Raw genomic sequence first — 23,614 nt, forward strand, 5'->3', positions numbered from 1 at the left:
ATACAAAATGATTTTAACTTAATCTTTATACATAAAACGGTTTGTATTGCCATGAGATAGTGTAATTTCTAAGGAAGGTTTAAGTGTTATTATGTTGTATGGTTTGATAAAGGCCGTGAAAAAAAAATCAGGCCAAGAACGGAATCCACCCGGACGAAGCGCCGGAAGATAGACACCAACACATTGTTAACAAAATCGGTAAACCTGTTGATAAAAATCGCAATCTATTTAGAGGCTATATCTGACGAAGCCTTAACCCGTCAGCGGTTTTCGTAGGAAGTGATTATTGTTTATTTTAATAATTACCGACAGGAAACGCGGCAACTTTAAACATGTAAAAATAAATAAAGTAATTTATCAGGCGACTTATAATTAAGTAACTTCGCTCGTCCAAGTAATTTACGTCAGTGAAATACGTTTTTCTCGTGTAAGTTACAACGATGCGCGAAGCCTTTTATGGCAAACATTAAGCAGTACGCTTAAGACCAGGATATTCGAGCAATACCTTGTATATTAGACTCATTAAATAAAAGATATTTATAAAAATATTAGTTTTAGAATAAATATGAAACGAAATGTTCTAATTACCAACTTTTTGACGCTAGTTAGTTGATAAAAAATTTATTAGTTTTGACAGGAATATATATGAGGATAGACCCAAAAAGTTGTCGGCGTGTGTCAGGCACAGGAGGCTGATCACCTACTTGCCTATTAGATTAAAAAATGATCATGAAACAGATACAGAAATCTGAGACCGAAAACGGTTGCAAGCGCCACTGAATTTTTTATATATGATGATATTGTCCGAGAAAAGGCTGTAACTTTTTCTCAGTCAGGCTTTCTTAGTTTTATAAGCGTGGCGTATTCCTAAATCGTCGGAGTTACGTCCCGAGAGTATAGCCAGACGTAGGCACTCTCTACAACTTTTACATTACATTCATTCGTTACATAGCAATGGACATTTCATTATTTTACTTATTCTATTGATGTACGCGATTGGTTAATATAGAGTAAAACTAAAATACTCTAGTATTTTAAGCATAGGTTCCTTCAAGAAAAGAGCGTACAAAATCTTAAACGGCCAGCAACGCACTCGCGAGCCCTCTGGCATTCAGAGTGTCCATGGGCGGCGGTATCACTTAACATAACTATTTTATAAAAAAAAGCACCCCGATGACCCAGGAACAGTACAGATATTCTACGACTTTCTCAGAGTTATTAACTGTATAAGCCCATGTCGAAAGTATATTCGAACATCCTGCCCCTTAAACGTACGCAAGGAAGCGGTCGTGAGACTTTAAGAAGGAAATATTTAATTTCGATAAGGTGTTGTAATATTCCTTTTTATTTACTCTAGTAACACGTGATCCATATGAAACTTGTCTCAATTTTTTATATTTAATTAATTAATCATTTTTAAGTTATATTTATTATAACATTCATTTTCATTAGTCTCTTTTATAGGGGTTTTTGACGTTTGTAATAAATTGGTGTAACATGTTTTTAATTATATAAAATCGATAAAAAAAGTGTGAATTTGAGATGGTAAAGTCCCGCAATAGGTTCTATATAAAATAGAAAATTCCTTGTATCCACAACTGTAGCTTTCATATTTCAAATTTCGAATTTGTTAAAACTTGCTTTGGAATATGAATTACGGATTAAAACGTCAACGTCATTGTTTACTATAGCTATAATTCCCCAGGGCTTAGCTTTATCCAAATATATTGCTATTGTTGCCATCTATTTCAGTCTCCAGGCGTCATATTAACGTGATTGTCGTATTTTGGTAGAGTCCGTATATCATACTTTAAACACAAGGTAACAAGACACCTGACATTGTTATACCGTCTAGACGTTTGTCCCTTTCCGATATAACAACGATGAGAGGGACAATGTTATCAATGGAACTCTTTCCTTATAGAGAACAATTTGTCTCATATGTACTCATATGTGCTGAAATTCTTAATTGTGATTGTTTTGTGCACGTGTTTTTATAGAGTAATAGGCAAACAGAGTCACTGAGTAAAGAGCTAATCATCAATGGAAACATGCAACTCCAGGATGTTTTTGGGTATATTTTCGGCCTTCTAGGATAATGCTCAATCTTTTTTTTTGAAAGCCCCGACTGGAAAATATAATAAAAACCGTGTGTACTTATGTACACGCGTTAGAAGTTATACTTCTTTGGCGTCACAAGATGAGACTGTTTTCAAAAATGTTATTCTACATTTGTAGAAAAAACGAGACTCCCAATATAAAAAAGGTATTTAATACTTTGAAATGTTTATTATAACGTCTATATAATTATCTAGTTAAATAAAGTTAATTTAAATATCACAAAATAAAATGTTGACTATAGCTAACTACAGGCTGTCGGTTTTTTGTGACGGTGTGCACGCGAATCGTAAAAATTTACTCTCATAATTTCTCCCTAATGCGCCAAAAGAAGTATAACTTCAATAATGAGTCCCTTTGAGTTTTGTACAACTTCCTTTAGCACTCACTTCATTAGAGTTTCTTAAAACTATTAACAATAAATCAATCTGTGGGTTTAGAATGTTTGAATTATTTAAATAATTAAAATTAGGGCGAGCCAAGGCGTAATGTGGGTGTTAAATTAAATAATAGACACTATCAAACTGATTATCATTTTGTATAATGATTAGTGATATTTACTACTAATAATACATAATATAATACTTTGCTACCTACTGTCAAATCTTCAATGCCTTATTAACAGGACATATGTTTCAAACGTTTTTTAATTCTTATCAAATTAAAATTATCAACGTCCATGCTCTATGTTGCATGCTCGTTCATGTTTATCGTTGTTTTTTATTTCAATCTAACAGGTACACGGTCGGAGGCTCACCCGATGTTAAGCGATACTGCCAATGGACACTCTCAATGCCAGAGGACTCACAAGGTCATTGCCGGTGCAAGAATTGATACGATAATTTCTTGAAGGATCCTGAATCAAATTGGTTCTGATATACTTTAGAGGGCAACTGGATATAGGGGTGGCACGCGGCAGAAATTACCTTAAAGAACGAATTTAGTATTCTGTCTCCACGTCCGATTATGAAACTTAGCTGCTGATTAATCAGAACAACTCCTCAAAATACTCTCCGTGGTAAATGCGATTTTTCAAGCAAGTAGGTATGCCTGTTTGAGTCTAAGACGCGTCACGCTCACGATGTTTGTCTTTACTCCAACAGCAACTTTCAATACCATTGCTGGTGTTTGAACTCACGGCGAAAGATTAAGATTCGCGTGTTCAGCTCTGCTTAAAAGATAAATCTCATAAGTCGTAGGTATAGCAGGAGCAAGCGAGTTAAGAAATAATTCATACATTCCTTAATACATTCCAAGCATTATATTTCGGCATTAGTCCATTTTACTTTCTGGGAAATTCCAATTTCATATTGAAATGTCTTCCGACTCACTTTGATCTTAAATCTCAACTTTATTAGACGTCAATAAGTCACAAATTACTACGAACGTATTATATTCGTAAGTAATAGTTAAGCGGAATTACTTCAAAGGTGCTAAATTCGTTTTGAATGTGGTTAATTATCATATACATTATGCTATTCAAAACTAAGAAAATCCAGAATCACGTATTTGAACGCAAAATATTGCAGTATGGGTACTTTTTTTATAAACATGTTGGCACAAGTTATCAATTCGTTCTCTGATTAGAGGAATTTTGATTCGTTTAAGCAACGTGATCGACGATGTTATAACTATGCGAGTACCAAACATATTAATAATGTTTTTAAACGAAATTTACTCTACGTATAAATTATTTTTAACGATCATGATCAGCGAAAGACAAAGCACTCTTTCTAAAGATAAAACGTGATAAAATTGCGATAATTCCGTAAAAAAAAATATAACTAAATTAAATTAAAGACATTCTTTGAGTTTATAATTAGATAATATTATGCTAGTTAACAAGATACGCAATGAGCGTGACAGAAATAACAAGTAACGTACAAAGCATATGTCGCCTTATCAATTTTAAGATATTCAAATTATAACGATAGGAATCAACGAATACATCTTCAATATGTTGAAATATTTCAGTGCTCACCGAGGTATGGCACAAAAGATCTTTTTAATTTCGAAACGACACTAGCTTGATAATCAACCTTGACTGAAAAGAAATGAAGTAATAACTGGACAAAATATTTTTAGTTCCTAGGTTGTTAGTAGTTATAGGCTTGCGCGTAATATCCGTGCTAAAAATAAATTTAAATAGAATTGCCATTGGATCAAAATACGCCCTAAATTTACGAAAATTGTACAATGCATCAGTAAAAAATGTTTAACTAAATACATTTATACAGTACTGGATATATAACGCGATTATTCCTATCACAATTAAATCGAAAGTCACCCAGACCAAATCATAGGGCTATACCAGTTACGAAACTATTTAAATGGTGAATATTAAGAAAATTCTCCGTTACTGAATGTCATATGGACTGTGGTAGTCTGTCGAGCAAGAAAGAAGCCAGGTGGGTTGTCCTATATGGCAGACAGGAAATGTCCAGTTGTTGGCACGATAAGGACTAAGGCCAAACGGAGTTTGTATTCAACAACGTACCAAAATAAATCAACGAACAAACAATGAATGATTGATATTTTTTGAGACTAAGATAACGATAAGATCTAGATTCAATTGGTAGTAATAATAAGTAAGGATCAATACATAAAGCACATATTCTATATCTTATCTTTGGTTAAGATAGCTTTTACACATTAAAGGAAAACACTTTATTAACCGGATTAAAGCTATTTGTATTATTATAAACTTATAATTTTTTACATGATTTCAAATTTAAATTTTATTATATATTTACATATATTTTTATTTTATATAAATATTAAGATTATAGTGTGTCTAGCTTTCTTCCTATTCATATGGCTAACACAAAATAACAACGAAATTTGTAAGTTAAGATTAGAAGGAAAATCAAGTCCGAACAGTGTTATAAATTACAACAATGTTAACATGCGAACAGTGGACTGTAATTAATTAAATTTAATACAATTTTAACCCTCAAATTAACATGAAGAATTTATTTACGAGTGTCCTATACAATTTAAGATCATTGGCACATGTGGTAAAGTTTTGCGAAACAAAAGATTTTTACTAGCCCTTTCAATTCTTAATAATTTTTTTGCTCATCAGTATGCACATCGTATTTTGGCTAATACATTTTAATATTAGCAAATTTTTATAATATAATGAACACTAATAGCAAAATTGTTTAATTAATACAATCTTTATAGAGCTGTGCTATTGTATATTAATAAATTAAAAGTAGATCTTTATTAACACAACTCGCTAAAAAAACGACCTTAGTTCACATGTGTCAAAATCTTCCATTACAGCGCGTGCGAAAAATATTTACCACATAGTGGACATAAGGTGTGTACATAGAAAGGAAGTTTGTTTTCTCCGTATATAGAATATTTCCGATCAATTTCGGCAACGTTACTGACAAACAATGCTTCCGCTCGCAGTATTGAACAAGTTTTGAATTATTTCTTAGCAAGTACAATTTTTTTTCACCAAATTTTTACATCCTTTCTTATATTTGGAATATCACATAGGTGATAAATGGAAGAGCTATTTTAATTTGGTCCTAGAACGAGTATCAATCCTCTGCCTCCTACTGTCTACTTTATGAAACGTTACCAACAGTACTATTTCTCATTTATAATATTCAAATGATTTCTTTATAATGTAAGATTATGTTTATTTTATTATATATATATATATATTAATTGTGAGTCAATTAACCTTTAGCAGAGGTTCTTCGTCTGTTTATACATATTATTATTTATATGTTTTCTTTGGATTTTATTTTATTTAATTTTAGTTTTATTTTTGTTTATTAATTATGCACTTCTTGTACTTTACCCTATGTAGGTGTTTCTTTTTTTTATTCTCCCATATTAGAACTATCTGGAAGAAATCGCTTGTTAGCGATTAGGCCGCCTGTTGCCCAATAACTTATGTAACCTACTTACTTTTTGTTTTTTTTGTTTGTATAATTATGTATATTATGGCAACAAAGCATAATTAAATAAGATAATACAAAAGAGGAATATAGTTTATTGTCGGATAATATTCCGTTAAATTAAATTAGTATTTGATTAAATATTTATTATTAGGAAACCTATTAACTATATTTTTTTTAGAAAATTCATTCATTCTGTATTTATAATACCTTGTTTGAACCTGAGGCACTGTCTCTTTCGATCACAGCCTAAACACAATTGTATAAAAGAGACGATAGACTTTAGTTAAAATATCGAAATTTAATGCATATAAATAAGAGTTAAGGTTTTCTAGATTTACGACTTACCTGACTAGGATGATGTCTATACAGGTACAGCTTGGTGCCATGGAGTACCGCCCATACTTGCTTCCACGATCTGTCGCTGGCGCGCTGATAAAGAAAACCATAGTATATAGTATAACATTAGTAGTATCCATAGACTAGTCGATCAAAATGGTGGTATGTAGTCCAGACATACCCGTTCATAAAAATAATATTAGTATAATTGCTTTTAAATTATGTTTACGCTTTGTGGAATAGTAACATAGGTAATTTGGTGAAAACTGTGCAATTGGACTGATATTTAATTAATGAGGGGGATGGTAAATTCCAAAAATCTCTGATAAGTGGCCGTTCGAGTATTACTTAAGCACTATAAGGGGATCTGTGATTTTCTTATTTGGTGATTACGTATATATTTACACTTTACACACACATTGTATATACTTAAAAACGAAATGCATTTCTGAGGATTCCTACAAAAAATTAATAAATTTATGTACTATTATTTTTGAGAGCTTTGCTTATTTTTGCTGCCAAGAGGAAGAGGGGGATAAATTTTAGTAAATGTGTTTACGTTATACTTCAACGGCCCCATAGGGAAAAAATGGCGTATTTTATGTTCTAGTCATACTAACAATACATTTATTTTAAGGAAATGAAAATATATCAATTTTTATAAGCTTAGACTAACAGCTATAATTTTGAAGTTTCTTTAATATTTAATTTCTATTTTTACTTTTAAATGTCATGCAATTCTCACCTTTCCATTACTGACGACCATTTTGACTTGGACATTCCCTTGTACATCTCCTTCAGATGCTTCCACGTTCTCCTCTGTTTCTTCACTCTTCTTTTCGGAACTGTTAATAATTAGCATGTTTAGGTCCTTTACAATTTATTTAATGATATAATCAATGAATCCCATAAATTTTGTTGTTGAATTAAAGTTGAAAGATTGAAAATAAAATCTAAAAGTGTCATATATTTTTACGATTTACTGAGAATATTTTTTTTAGAAAAACACACAAGGCACATATCATGCAATTAAAGCAAGCTTAACACAATTTCCCAAAATGCGTGGCCCTGTAAATTCATATTTAACGGGTCGTAGTAAAGCATGCATTATGAGCTCCCGAAATAACAAAACAACTAAGACAAATGTCTGAACATCTGTTCGATGGAGTTAGCGAAAACGAAGCGGTTTGCTGAACTTCGCCATCTATATTTATCTATTTTCTCTTAAGCACACGTGATAAGCGTCATCTATCGGAACATCGCGACATCATGCGACGTACCGAATGGAACCTGTCGCTTGGGGGTCGAAAATTCTCAGCAACGGAGTTATGTCGTCCGCGAATCGAGGGGGGCGCCACTTGCGGTAGGCACTGTATTGTTGGTACGATACAAATTCCACAATATTAAAAACGTTAATCACCATTACTACTACTAAGGGTGCAAAAATCTACACGTTAAAGAAATTACTGAAAATGAACTACCACAGAAACTATATGGAAAAGATTTCTGAATAAGAGTACAAATTTTTTATATGTTCTTCTACAATAGTATGGTGTTTTAAAAAATACCTTCTCAACGCGTGAAGATCGACTTCTGGTTCCACGTCACCGTCTAGGTGCAACCGATCACCCCAAGTTGCTTTTAAGTAAGAGACTCTTCTCATTGCACGTTCTTCTTCTGGAAGTGGAAAAAGAGTCATCATATCAGTCATAATATCAAATCTTACAACTAGATGTGGCAGTTTCTCGTTGACTATTTCCGTACAGCACTCGAAACTCGTTACATATCTGTATTTTTTAAAGTTAATATGTCTACGTAACGCACATATATATTATGAACCGGATATTTATATGATATTTATCATCTTCATGAGCAGTATAAGGAGACAAATCATAGATATATCTATTGCTGCTGAATAAACATTGAAATGTTCCACTCACCCCCCATTTGTGCATCCTTCTTCTGCCGTCTCGTAACAAGATCGTCAGCAAAACCTGTTAAAACAGAGAGAAATGTTTAGCAGCTGAAAGCACAGTTATAAAATGCAACGTTTACTTTGGGTTAGTAGTAGCACACCGAAAAGCACATCGCATTCTGTTAGTTGCCGGCAGAGAAGGTTATGTGACCCCCTCTTATGCACTTGAAATGGAAATGTTCATGCATACAAGCTTTGGACGATTTGAATCTAGTAATAAATTTTTTCCGAGTTTAACACGGAATCACGTGAAGTTAGGAACATTTAAAGCGGCCATTTTGCGGCACTATCTCGCGACTATATTCACTGTATCGCGGGAAAAACATGCAAATAATAATGAGGTATGCACAACAAGAGTGTTTCGAACTGTCTGTGGTGGTGTTTAATGAAAAATTAAGATGAGGCAAGCTGTCCAGTACGCATAGAGGGGGTTAACAGAAGTCTGCTCGGGACCTGAATCAGCGGGAGTGCTTGGCGTGGGTGATGGCGAAGTGGCAGCCGAGGCGGGGGGTGAAGGCGCCAGGCTCAGCTGCGTGGGTCTTTGCGGCCAGTGCCTCGTGTGATCTTGGTGCGCCTCGACCCCCGAGTGCCCCAGGTGGCCATCGTGCCCCAGCGAAACCTGATTCATCGCCTCCATTTGTTCTCTGTTCAGCCCCATACGTCTCTTCGCGTGACTGCCATCTTGGGGTGGAATATAGTATTAGGTGGGCTCTCAAGGCCGGGTAATTTTGAAATAAGGCCTAAATTTTGTGTTCACAGTGTCAATAATGTGAAAAGGATCTTCTATGGGAAGGTGTCTCGTGTACATCACTATCTATAAACTCGATGAAATGATCCGATATATGAATCACTAAACTCTACACGATTACGTTAAACACTTAAAAAATAACGTTCAATGGACATATAATATATCATAATCAGAAATACCTTGCATCATTATTTGCTAAGCTATGGGCAATAGCGGCAGTGCACCAAAAGATGGCATTATTCCCTAAACCTTTATTATAAGCGTGTCCTTACGGATTTTCCGAATCGAAACATTCCGAATGCCGCATCCGCAATTCCCTTATTTGCTATTTTTATTAATACAAGCACAAGCATTACCTGTGGCATGATGTCTTCTAATAGGTAATCCTTCACTTCCGGTACTGTTTGACCTCGTTCGCATTTGAACCTTTTCCGTTTCTGGAAAAATATATTTAAAAATTATTATACAAATAATTACAAATGTACCTGAGAAATTATTTTTCTTCAACACAGAGGAGGTTCATTTTTTTGACAACTAGAATGTTTGGATGGTACAAAAAATTCGACATCAAATAATAAAAGGATTTTTTCTAAAACCTACTCATAAATGCCTTTTGTTTGCCACTGTTAGCCTTTCTAAAAATATTATGCCCCCTCCCTATAACTACATATATAATTTTTAATATTAAAAGAAGAGAAGAAGGAATCACTAGAGAATCGTTAACGAAACACAGAAAGTAAATGTTCAAAATATAATTAAACACGTCGAGTCCATTTATTTTAGCAATCAAATTTTGAGCAGTGGGACTGGGAGTTTATTATATTTACTATTATCACACCTTTTTCCCGAAGGGGTAGACAGAGACCACGGATCTCCACTTGCTTCGGTCCTGACATACCTCTCTCGCTTCATCCACTTTCATGACATGCACCATGCATGCTCGTTAGTTACCTAAATAATTACTCACCGGGCACATATCCGTCTGGAGGTGGGCAATGCAGGTGTTTGCTGCCGGTGATCATCAACTGGTTGCCCGACAAGCTTCCGCCCAGGGGGGCTGACTCGTGTTCTAACTCTGAAAAGCGTAAGCAAACCGTTAGTAAAAATCTTAGAATTTCTCAGATTTAAGACGTATATATGTCGCAATAAAATAGTTTAATCAGAGAGTTAATTGAATCTATAGACAGTTAATTAAAAATCGATATTCAGTCAAGTCGTTAGAATTTTGATAAAGCAGCGTCGAAAATGTTTAACTATCTGTCTGACCGAAAGCCAGCGTGTTGATTAACAATGTAAAACAAATATATATATTATGATGTGTTGTCTTTCTTTGCTGAAGGAAACCAACAAAGTATCTAAGGAAGCTTTAGATAATAACATATATATATGAACAATGATTTGAGAATTCATTGAAAATATATTCTCACTTATAGAAAAATTTCTATAGTAATGGTTTAATACGGTAGAATCAACATCGGCTCTGCTAATGGAGTTTTCTCTGTTTGTTAAAGGAAAGCATCAAAGGCTAAGACTTCTATACAAATAGTCTACATGTGTCCACCACGACCCAGTTGCCTATAATATCAGCAATTAATTACATTCCACTGGATATATATGTAAAGTTAAAAAGAAACTATACAAAATGAGTTGATTGATTACATATTATATTACATTTACACATATGTTTTTATTGTAACTATACCTTGTTGCGGTTGCACATCTAGCGATCTAGCTTCTCTTCTATTGGCTCTGGTCTCAAACTCTTTTCTTCTGAGTGCCACACTAGGTTCCAGCCGAGTTGTGGAAAGCCGGGCTAACTCACTTCGAGCTACTTCTGTTCTTTTCTCTCCTACACCACGGGCTTCTTCTAGCTGCCGCGTTCTGGCTGTTACCAGTTGTAGTTCAGGTACTGGATATCTATGGACAGATTTTAAAATATGTCAAAATTAGTTATTTATAAAGAAATAACGTCCAACACTCAAAGTCATTTCTAATCATTAAATTTTTTTATGTTATTCTTGTGTTTTCACTTAATGCATTTAAAGTATTATTTACCTATTATCCTGGTTAGTCGTCATTTCTTCTCTGCTATCGTTATTAGTTCCATTCATAGTTCCAACATTATTGCTTTGAAACGGCGCTGTCTCTTGTATGTTGGACAACGTCGCCACAAACTGGCTTCTATCTTGTTTGAGCTTTTTATCCACGCCGTTGACTTCTCCATAAGCACTGTATGTGCCACTGTCTACACTTGTAGCACAATCCTCTCTTCTCTGCTCTGGGGCCGGTTGGTGGTGAGGAGGAGAAGCTGCAGGCGGTGGAGAAGAAGGAGGTGGAGGCCAAGCTGGCTTCTGTAGCTTTTGTGGTCGCGCGTAAAACTCCTTCTGTTTGATCGGAGGTGGCACGTCCGGGGTTACCCATCCTGTGGGTTGACTGGGACGTCTGAGAAAAGCCTCTTTCTGCTCGAGGCTCTTTCGTATTCGGGAGAGGATAATCGAGTCGTCCAGTTCTCGGCCCGTCAGTGTTGAGTTCGAGTCGAACGAGCCGAGACTGTCTTTGCTTTCTGTGGCTGATGATGGCAGGGATATGTCAGACTCCCGTCTTCTGGAAAACATTTATAACATAATTAGTACAATTATACCATGAGAGACATTAATTTTTGTTCTCAGTTAATAGACCAAAATAGGATTGAATAAAAAAACTGCAGCAAAAGATAAGTTTCTAGTAAGCGAGTCTCCGATGTTTATAAAGCTGCTAGAGTGTAGATGACACTTACCCATCGTGTATGATATAATGCGGCGCGTTGGTTAATCTGGCGTCAAACCTCTGTGGTTGGGGTGCTACTGTTGCATATTCTGGATCCTCTCTCATCCTTGCGGGGGCTTGTGGACCAGGCAAGGCAGGAAGACTGGCTCGTGGACGCCTGTATGCGTCGAATAGCCGCGATTCGTGCTCTGTGATTGGAGCCGGCATCTCTATGGGCCGCTGATTCGATTCGGGGTTGTAGGCTGCTTCGCTGAAATACTGTATACAAATTCATAATCAATATGCTTTCAATAAATGAATCGTACAAATAGTCCAATTAGATAGATACAGATAAGACAGATGTTACTGGCAGTAACACAGACTTGATTCCCAGCAATGTGTGCTTTTCAGCGGATGACTCTGCTGCTGTATCACTATCCTATATATATTTTGTTTTTCTTTCATCTACTTTCACACGTAGGTAGGCAAACAATATTTAGAAAAACCACTTACCCTCTGTAATAGATCGTGATCTCTCGGCACGACAGTTAATCGTAGCACTCTTGGTTCTCGCTGCGCCAGTTGCACGACTCTCGCGTAGGGCGCCCGCGAGCGCCCACAGGCCACGGGTTCGCCGTTGACCGCCAGCACCCGGTCTCCCGCTCGGAGGCCAGCTGCCGCTGCTGGTCCACCCGCCCGCACCGACCTCACGAAGATCGTGTCCATGGGCGCGCCCACTGCGCCCACGGCCAGGTGACGCGCATCCTCGTATAACTCCTGGATAAATGATTATATTGAAGTACGGGTTGAATTAAGTGAGTTATAAACATTAATTTCTTTGATCTATATTAAATTAAAAGTAGTTCAGTGAATACCTAAACTGGAAACAAGATTACAGAAAGAGGCTTAAAACGAACTGTAAGACGATGCACATCACGAGACCTTTATATATCATCATGTCACGCCCAATTAGATGTCTGGAAATGTGATAAAATTTGCAAGCCTAACAAAGGAGGAAAACTATAAATACCTGTAAAGAGTCCGGTGGGTAAACGACCAGATGCCTTAGCGTGAAACCAAAACCGTGCCTAGCGTCAGGTCGCTGAATGACAATAGTGCGGGGCGCGGAGGAATGGGGCGAGAGGGGCCCAGCAGTAGACGTCGGTGGCGGCAGGGCCACGGGCGGAGCTTGTAGTAGTGGGGGCTGAAATGATAATAATTTTTTTAAATATACAAAAAAAAAATTACTTTATTTGACTATTTGACAACATTACATTTTGTACTTACATTCTAAAGTTTATAACATACAATAGGCAACGAAACGTTAAGATATTCATTTTGGTTAACCTTATACATAATATACTTCTATGAGCACTAGCGTTTAAAGGCCTAGCCTGTATCTTAAATGCTAGTTCCTTCCAGTGTCAATAAGAAATTTCTTAAGTTGCTTTTTATTAGATGTTTATTAATTTTAATATAATCTAAATGAGGGTAGAATCTATTTAAGCTGTTACAATGGGTTAGACCGTAGTAAGTGTGAACTTCGATTAAGATTCTATTTAAATTTAAAGGTAAACATTACTTATTTGTATGTCAATTAATACCTGGAGAGTTGTCGAGAATTTGGTAGAAACAAATTGGAGGTTAGATTTTTTAATATATATATAAAAGTAATTTTATTCAAAACCTTATTATATATATATATATATATATATATATATATATATATATATATACGACTGACCGTACCGACATAAATACAGTGATTATAAAGTTCCCTACAATTAATAAATATAGTAATAAACACACTTAGAAAAATCATATAGCTATTAGCCCAGTAATGAATTAGTATACTCGTTATAACTTAATAAATTTACTATAATTTAATGAGCAAATTTATTAATTTGAATCAATCAAGACCCATCAATCAAACGAGCTTGAAGGAAGGTGATAATAAGCGGATGCATATCGAATAAAATTAATCAAACCAATTTCTAATAAACTCTATTGCACCTGCTAAAACTAGACACTAAAATTATTTTATATAACATCATATATTAATCGTTATGATGGTTATAATCGCAAATGACTTCAGAATTTACACTGCAATAACTGCATATTTATAACTGGAATTTCTTTATGGAAACGAAAGAGAAATAGACTCATAGAATAAGGTATTTATATTTATTTTATTTCAGTATTATTATTCACGAGAGAATAACTCTCGCTTCATCCACTTTCATGTCATTCACAACTATTGCATGCTCGTCGGTTATGGATACTCCTTTTCGATATTCCTACAATGGAACGTAAACTTATTAATAGCCTATTTCATAGGTCACAACATAAAACATGGTCTTTTAGAAATTAACGACCTTTCTCAATTCTAAGCGGCAAGTTCGCAGTAAATTCTGTAACTAAGGAGTGTGTTAACATTTAATATTCAATAAATATTATAGCGATAACCTGAGACGACGTGCTAATGGATAGAAGAAAATTATTACAAATTCAACTCGTCGCCAACCACAACGGAAACATAACTCTAAGATAATCGCGACTTAGAACTGGTCAGCAAAAATAATGCCTCGCTCAAAGCTGGCCCATTTCAACTTACAAAGTTACATATCATTATGACTAGTAATATTACTTTATACGGGCAGTTATAATATAATATAGACATAGTTTGTTTAACTGTTACTATACGTATAAGATAGGATATTTACAGCTATCATCTACTCGTAATTGTACGCGTTTGACGTTTGACCATAAATTGTGGTCATACGCGTATGAATGCTGTGCTATTTACTTTTTTTATGAGACAGGAGACGGACAAGAGGCTCAGCTGATGTAAAGTGGACATTTACGTAGCCAGAAGTCTTACAAGAGCGTTGCCGGCCTTTAAAAAACGCTGTGGTACGCTCTTTTCTTGAAGGACCCTAAGTAGAAAATTTATTCGGAAATACTACACTGGGCAGCTGGTTCCACATAGTCATGGCGCGGCAAAAATTACTTTACTGACTTGACTCAATATTTTAAGAGTCTCTGTTACAGGTGTGATGTTATCTGTGTAGTAATATAATCTGTGCAATTGTTTTATGGGACGTACTTTTCCATTTAGCCATCAAAGAATGAGGGTAGCAACTAAAAAGCTCATATTTGAAACAGATCAAGAGATTTTAGTATTAAAGAAGCCCTACAGAAATGTATCACATTACTAAGATTAATGCGATCGCTTCATGAGATTTCGTCATGTTTCCTTCCGCTCTTATAAGGCTTTGGACACCCTTTCCGTCTGCTTCTAGGATCGGTTTCAGCTTTCTGTTGAACGTATCTTTTACTCGGATACATTCTAAATAGAGCAGTGTTAGCTACAGCGTGCGACCCTCATCCCTGAGGTCGTAGGTTCGATCCCCGACTGTGACCAATGGACTTTCTATCTATATACGCATATAACATTCGCTCGAACGGTGAAGAAAAATGTCGTGAGGAAACCGGCTTGCCTGAGACCAAAAGTCGATGGCGTGTGTCACGCACAGAAGAATCATCTACAAGAAATCCGAGGCCCAGACGTAAAAAGGTTGTAGGAGCATTGTTTAATTTTTTATATTCTAAATATAAGGAGAAATACAATACAAATATAAATTTTACTATGAGTAGCATTACCAGAAGTATCGTGGAGTAACGGAAATTTGAAATATTTGAATATAATAAAATCCAATCAGTGTATTGAATAATCAAAACAAATTGAAATTCCTAGAGCAACATAGGCTGCTAATAATCAATAGATTATAAGTTCCACTTTGCTTTTAGTACCAATTACTCGGTCCATTCTTGTTCACATTAATCATTTGCACCGACGGGAGCCGATATTTACGCGTTGGGTCAACCCATTAGCCTGAAGTCATCTAGTCTTCTACCATGCAAAAAAGGCAGTACTTAGCAAGGTCTTTCATGTCGATAAGGGCTATAATTCCATACAATTTTATAAAAGTCTCTGAAAGCAGGTAGGTAATTTGCTAACAGCTTCATCGATGTATTGCTATATATAGGAATAAAACGAACAGTTAATGGCGATGAAAAATCATAGGTATATTAACAAGAATTATTATTATACAGATATATTGGCATAACCGTATAAGCGAGATGTTTAAGTCCATTCGTCGACCCTTTATCGATAGATAATAAACGTATTTAGAAAGTAAATTGTAATCAGCCAATTCTATGGTCTATTACTGTAACCTAAAAGGTTTTCATTCACAGATTATATTGCGGGATTTGTTTGTTTATGGCATATTTGTATCATTTTATATACAAGCAAAGAAAAAATATTTTTTTATTATAATAATAATGTCGTGTATTTGCTAAGATAGTGGTACAAATGGATAGATTAATTATAAAAACACGCTCAATCAGCCGTTTATAAATAGGCTTGTAAATGTCATATTATTTTTTATACATTGACATAATGTTTAGTAGTTTGGTGGCCTAGTGGCTGCAGCGCTTTCATTTTTTTCTTCCCAATTTTTTTGATTATTCTTCTTATTCGATTATTATTATATTCCTTTTATGTGTTTTGTTAGTCGTAAATGTTGTCTATGTCGATCAGATGAGTTATCTGTGACTAGTTTTTATAGAATAATATCGTAGAATCATAGTTTTAATACATCATTAGAACTCATGGCTTAATTAAAAAAAGATTTTTTGTTTATCTTTTACACCAATGCAATTTAATCTGTCTTGGGCAACAATTAAAAACATATTTTATTGCACAATATTTATACGTTTTAAACGTCCCGGTCATGGCCTTTATCTTCTCTAACGATAGAAGTGATTAAGGAAACGAGATTTCGATGATCCAACTTCCATAAGATTATCGGGAACTAAGCCCATTAAATATTACTCAGATGACGTAATTGTAAAACTTTTTTAAACTTTGAAAATCACATTCGTATAAATTTTGCTTATTTAATTTCTATTTTAATTAGACGTTTAACGGACGGTAACCTTCATACCACCTACATATATTGTGTCAAAATTTGTAATTTATTTAAAACAGACCAAAGACTTTACTACAGCTATGTAACACAAAATCCTATAGGCATCTAAATATATGCCAATCATGTGACAATTTTTTAATTCTTAAAAGATAAAAGTTCAAAGATTTTCCAACTGGGTAAAGATTTTATGGAAAAATTTCTTATGAAAAAACTTTCCCTGAACTTCCAATAATAAGTATTTCAAGATTATAATTAGCCAAATCGTTCCAGCCATTGTACATTTTTATTTATATAGATATGTTTAAATAATAGAGTGTTTAAACGAGTAGTATTTAACTCATTATACAGTGAATGTTACTATAAAATTTTATTAATTTTAAAACAGATAAAAATAAACAACATAAAGTATTTGGGATATATTTATACAGTTTTCGTCACTTAGCTGTTTGTGTAGTAGCTAAAGCTAGGATTAATATTTAAACTTATCATTTAAAAATCAAAACTAGTTTACCAGTGAAGCCAGGCCACCTAGCAACCCTAACCTCAACACTATATCATGATATATATACGTATATCATACAAGCGCACGAGATGCTCGAACAGATGACAAAAATAAATAGAGAAACCAAAGGAGAAATCGTTTGTTTACTATGAAAGTTTTGTATGCCTGTGGAAAATATGAAGTACAGCTAAGATAACCTTCTCTCAAATATTACCTAGAAATAACTTTCATAACAAAAATATATAAACAATTTCCTGTTTACAACACGACCAATTAACTATTTGTATTATTATTATAACAAAATACTAGCTAAATACAGAATTATTTTTCGGAGAAATAAAACATTTGTTTACTAGTAAGAACTTTAAAACATCTTAACACATTTATATATATATAAATGTGTCTCCGTCCGTGTGTTATAGTAATCTTTGTTTTATAGCGTCTTTATTTTCCATGTATAAAGACTGTTAAGGCTTCAGATTTCTATGTCTTTCGTGATCATTTGCTTTTCCTTTCCTACTAAGCAGGTGATCAGGCTTCTGTGTCTGTCACATGGCGCCACTTCTAGATCAAAGGCCGATTTCCTCACGTTCTTTTCTTTTACTGTACTAGCGAATGTTTTGTTACGGGCCTCCGACCTCACTAATGAGAATCACACTCAGAAGCCACTAAGCCAACACTACTTTTCTCTGTTCATAAAAGTGTATTAAAATTCGTTCGATTCAATTTCAAGAAGAGCGACTTTGTTTTTACTATATAAAGGTTTCTTTCGTAAAATAACAGACTATTACAAATGCAAAAGCAGTATTGGCTTAGTGGCTTCAGCGTGCGACGCTCATCCCTGAGGTCGTAGGTTCGATCTCTGGCTGTACCAATGGATTTTCTTTCTATGTGTCCATTTATCATTCGCTCGAACGGTGAAGGAAAACATCGTGAGGAAACCGCCTTGCCTTAGACCCAAAATTTTGACTACCTAAACAGGTTGTAGCGCCATTGATTTATTTTACTACAAATGTAATAACAGTATCTATTTTATGCTGTGTTAATTTTGAGTTGTATTTTATTACTATTACGGTTTTGTAAGCAACATTTTACCTATGTTTTAAGTAACCACTGTTAGCTGATCAATAATTAAGGGCTTTAATCGAAAAATGTTTCAAGGCTAATTTTACAATAAATTGTTAAAGATTTTTTTGTGGGGACTTGTACATGGACTTCAGAGTAGAAATACTAACAATGTATTATAAACTAATATTGGTTTTATTCTAACCTTTGTTTATATTCGCCTTTTCCTATAGAATGTGAAAGTACTCACTTGTACCAAGATATTTAGCGGATATAAATTAGAATTAATTACATTATTTACATTGACGTTATGAGTTTATGTTTACAGATAACATTATTTTTATAGAACAGGGTTCAAACGGGCAGGAGGCATCTGATGTTAAGTAAAACCGCTGCCCTTTCACTCTCAATGCCACAGGGCTTGCCGGCCTTTTAAGAATTGGTACCCTCATTTCATGAGGGACCCTAAGTTGAATAGGTTCGTAAACACTTCAGTGGCTTGCTAGGTTCCACACAGTGGACGTACGCGGCAAAAACTGCCTTAACAACGCTCAGTTGTGGAACGACAGATGACGAGGTGTATGTGTGGACTCTGTTTCCGCACTTAGACGCTCAATAGGTCCATTGTGCGTAAAGTCCTGGCTAACTAAGCCAGCCTAACTCCTTCCAGAAGCACAGAAGTCTCCTGGGCACCTCGCAGGCTTCACGGAGCGACCTCACTGTTCCGAGGATTTCTACACGTTGCTTAGTCACAGCCTCGCATTCCAGGACTACGTGGGTGACTGATTCCTCTGCGCTGAAACAGCCTCTGCACAGGGGGCTGTCTGTCGCGCCTAGGACATAAAGATGTTTATTAAGGAGACAATGGCCCGTAATAGTCCCTATCATTGTTTTCAGATTTATTCTATTCAAGTTTAGAAGTTGTTCGGTAAGCTGTCGGTTCGCTGCTGGCAGAGCCATTTTGGACTGTCTGCAGCCCGCACCTTGTGACCTACGTTGATGTTGGAGCTCTGTAAGGGAAGGAGCGGATACGGACCTGCAGGCCTCATCTCCGAACCTCTTCTCGCAAGCTCATCGGCAGCATCGTTGCCAAGTGATCCACTATGTTCCTTGATCCACTGCAGGGTAACTCTGTTTGTCAGGGTTATTGCCTCCAGTGCATCGTGACACTCCAGTATCAGTCTACTGTTTGTCTTTTTGCTTATCAACGCCATCAGCACAGACGCACTGTCGGATACGAACTTAATACAAAAGTTATTAATTCCTAACCGGCTCTGGCTGCTTCAGTTATAGCGACACATTCGCACTGAAAGATCGAGCTGTATGTGCCCAAGGGTAGGTGTATGTTGATGATGACGAGGTGATACATATTCATAATATTATAAAGTAGTATGTGCTCTGTAGAATACGTTAAATAGTAAACGGATTAAACTTTGACTTTTGCGAAATTTCCTTCAATGCGTACAACGGAAATCCGATTATGCAATTTGAAATAATTAAAATTCCCAATTACTTCGTTTAATTAATATTTATGGTTATTGCAAATCTTATTGACTCCGGTCGTAAAATATATTATCACACCTGAGTTAATCCAATTAACAAAATATTAAAAAAAAAATAAGAATTTCCATAAAATTCATTTTATGCACTTTTTAAATTGAGTATTTTTTTGTAACACAATTTTTATTTTACTTATGTGTATAAGGCCAAACATATCAACCCAAGAGCTTTCATTCATAATAAAAACAAACTAAAGCCAGCTATTTTTGGCTTGCAGTAGCGCGTTCTTGCAGGGGCACGAACTAAGGGAAACTGTTATCATGACTCCCGTCCATAAGGGGGGTGTCCATTTATCCGACAGACCGACCACAATCCCCGCGTCACTTTAAAAAGTTTCCGCGACGTGAAATGATTTCCAACGAATTAAAAAAATAGGACACACAACACTGATGTTATGCGACCGCTATGGTAGGGCTTACAGGCACTAATAATAAAAAGAAAGTAAAAAAAAACTTAACAAGTTTGGTGACAGACCTTTAACTCTCTTTATTCCAAAGGGAACAATATCGAAGTAGGAGGAAAGCCTCTTCCTTGGGTAGAATGCCTGGCGAACCCCGAGGGCCCATCTTAAGGGCGTGTGAAGGGTTGAGGTGTTTTTAGTGAGTGGAGTCTCGCTACCCCTCTGAATAGCAGAAAGATTTGAGTGTAGACCCAGCCCCACAGTCCCCGCGTCAAGCTTGATATGATATACAAAAAAAAGGAGGAAAGACTCTTATAATTGAGCCGTTAATTACTTTCCGCCTGCTCTGGGGCCGACTCAGCTGCGTGGTGCAAGGTCAAACGAGTCCACCCAAGTAGCATCCCATACCAAAGCCCGTCCCATCTTCCAAGAGATCGACGAAATAAATGTCTTGTAATTTTACTTGCAAAATTACATGACTTCTGATGGGTCACGTTTAATGCGAACTTTATCGGGAAACGTGATATTTTAAAAGTTAAGCTCATAATATACACGTACTAAGTAGTGACTTCACAATCGCATTATATGTATAACGATTCCAAGAATAAACGACTCTATTTTAAAGAACATAAGTTATAGATTCCTTTAAAGCTATTGATGACATTAAACTTGTATTACGATGTTACTTGAACTGATGTCATGTAGGGCTTCCGACTTGTTTCACACCATATATATTGTGTTTAATGGCATAGCGTAGAATATTTTATTAATCAGTATTTAATTTTTTACGAAACTAGCGGATCCAACAGACGTTATCCTTACAAAAAAAAATTCTCCACTCCACTTGAACACACTAAATTTTTATTAAAATCTCTCCAGTCGTGTAGTAGTTTCATTACTAACACAAGATTTATATATACATTTGTTGTTTATTTGCTGTAAATATAAATAAACTATATACCAGGTGTCATCTGCCGGGATGATTTGTAAATCTAAACCATCCAGGGCGCCACACAAACAAAAAAGCTGGGGTGGAACGAATGGATGGAATATTGCATGATATCTTGCTTGATAATAAAATTCAGCCGCATTCACTACTTTTTAATGTAAAGGTGTAAATAACTAAATATTATTATGACATTATGTTCTTATTACATGAGATTGATGACTTAATGAAAATTTTTATGGCATTTGCATATTTTTGTGTTGCGAATTTGTATAATTGTTATAAATGTACCACTTACTTGCAAATAAAAGATTTATTATTATTACACAAAAAGTGCTTTGAGACAACTGAGTGCCGACAGCTATTTCAACTTCCTGGACCAAGACGTTGAAATCTTGTCCATTTCCCGCTATTATATCAATCGCATTGGTCTGGTTATGCATCGGTGTAATTGATTAGTGGGAGACACCGACAACCACGGCGTTTGTTCGTTATTGAAGTCTCGATTACACGATAAAGTCTAGATTTAATTTTTCCGTAGGCTTTTAATGCAACAATACAATTCTTGAATATTTGTCTAATTAAACATAAATCTGAATTCTATTATATAACTGTTAAACTGAGCAGTGTTGGCCTAGTGGCCTTAGCGTGCGACTCTCATCCCTGAGATCGTAGGTTCGATCCTTGGCTGAAAATCAATAGACTTTTTTTCTATGAGTGCATTTAACATTCGCTCGAAAGGTGAAGGAAAACATCGCGAGGAAACCGGCTTGCCTAAAAGACGACGGCGTAGGTCGCACACAGGAGGCTGATCACCTACTTGCCTGTAAGATTGATACTGAAACCTGACGCCCAGAACTAAAAAGGTTGCAACATCTCTCTTTAATTTTGATTTATTGTACCTCCTGTTTTAAATTATATACAAAATATACTTTTTTTAAGTATATATTTTCTTTAGTTAATTCTCTCGAAAGCCTTAAGAAGCTTCTGTATAACTCAATATATAAGTAAATAACATTAACTCTCACTACTTATTACTTTTAACAGCTTTTTGTATATACAGCAAATTTTGCTACCGCTTGGTTACACGCGTAGCGCGTTTAGCGGGGTCCATTACGAACAAAATAACCACAACTTTAATAACCTCGGCTCATTAGAGGCCGCACAGTGATTATTTAGTTTCACGTCAAAACGATCCTAAATTGCCGTTACACAGATTGCAAACTACAGTAGGATCCTATAATAACGCCAGTTGCTTCCTTCATTCATTCATAACGGTCATGTTGGATGGAATTCCATAGAGCAGTCATGCATTCATTTTCTATTTTTATTTATATATAACAACACTCCTGCACTAACATTGACATAAGTGCACTATAAGTAACGAACAAAAAAAAAATAAACATCATGTTTCGTCTAAGTCATATTCGTATCAATCTGATTATCAAAAACTTTTCGTAAAGTGATGAACCATACGTTGCTTTTTAGGTCTGGGCCTCAAATTGCTGTATCCGTTTCATGATAATTTATCAATATAATAGGCGAGTAGGTGATCAGCCTCCTGTGTGTGACTCACGCCGTCGACTTTTTGGGTCTAAGGCAAGCCGGTTTCCTCACGATATTTTCTTTCAACGTTAGAGCGAATGTGAAATGCACACTTAGAAAGAAAGTCTATTGGTGCACAGCAGGGCATGGAGACTACGACCTCAGGGATGGGAATCGCACTTTGAAGCCACTAACTAGCCCAACACTGCTCATTAATTAAACAGGTACAATAAATGAATTAAAATATTCAATTAAAAATTCACATGAATCACTTAACGTTGGTAATTATGTACGTTTATGAACCGTTTTAGCAAATGTCTCTAATGATTATAGTTTATGGACCTGGCCATTATGCGGCGTGGCTGTCCATTACCAGTAATTTTCTGAGCCTATGGAACCATTTTCGCTGTTCGTAAAGGGCAAACAAATTATTTTAGTATAGTGCTTGACTTGATAAAACGGTAAGCGTTTTCTTTGAAAAAGTACTGTTGCCTTTTTTTTAGGTCTTTTATAACATAAAATAGCTCATTTTTTCAAATATTAAAAGCAAATAAGTAAGTTAATAAGAACACAGGAAATTTTCAATCGAACATCAGCGCTCGTACGTAAAAAACTGAAAAACAGAATTTCATTTCGGACGACAGTGCACGTTTGCATAATAGGCTTTACTTTTGCAGACAGGCTGTCTAGGACAAAATAAATGCACTTGTTGACGCAACTGTACGCTTAACCACAATAATGACTGCGGTGAGAG

The 23,614-nt window shown here is 35.4% G+C and overlaps 1 protein-coding gene across 11 annotated transcripts in view; it reads right to left on the minus strand.

The window, feature by feature from the left end:
- LOC123707975 (rho GTPase-activating protein 21) overlaps positions 1-23,614 on the minus strand; it is a 311,024-nt gene that overhangs the window by 59,724 nt on the left and 227,686 nt on the right. For 8 of the 11 annotated variants that reach the window (XM_045658357.1, XM_045658350.1, XM_045658353.1 and 5 more), the window contains 13 exons: positions 12,876-13,049; positions 12,359-12,622; positions 11,877-12,124; positions 11,156-11,704; positions 10,803-11,017; positions 10,068-10,175; positions 9,457-9,537; positions 8,806-9,033; positions 8,318-8,371; positions 7,946-8,054; positions 7,658-7,747; positions 7,123-7,222; positions 6,387-6,470 (listed from right to left, as the gene is read on the minus strand). In XM_045658357.1, coding sequence (XP_045514313.1) covers positions 6,387-6,470; positions 7,123-7,222; positions 7,658-7,747; positions 7,946-8,054; positions 8,318-8,371; positions 8,806-9,033; positions 9,457-9,537; positions 10,068-10,175; positions 10,803-11,017; positions 11,156-11,704; positions 11,877-12,124; positions 12,359-12,622; positions 12,876-13,049 — 2,304 coding nt within the window. The remainder of the gene's footprint in view (positions 1-6,386; positions 6,471-7,122; positions 7,223-7,657; positions 7,748-7,945; positions 8,055-8,317; positions 8,372-8,805; positions 9,034-9,456; positions 9,538-10,067; positions 10,176-10,802; positions 11,018-11,155; positions 11,705-11,876; positions 12,125-12,358; positions 12,623-12,875; positions 13,050-23,614) is intronic. The other 3 variants (XM_045658354.1, XM_045658358.1, XM_045658356.1) reach the window with 3 other exon arrangements.

Source organism: Pieris brassicae, chromosome 4 (assembly GCF_905147105.1).
Source record: "Pieris brassicae chromosome 4, ilPieBrab1.1, whole genome shotgun sequence".
Classification (NCBI taxonomy): Eukaryota; Metazoa; Arthropoda; class Insecta; order Lepidoptera; family Pieridae; genus Pieris; species Pieris brassicae.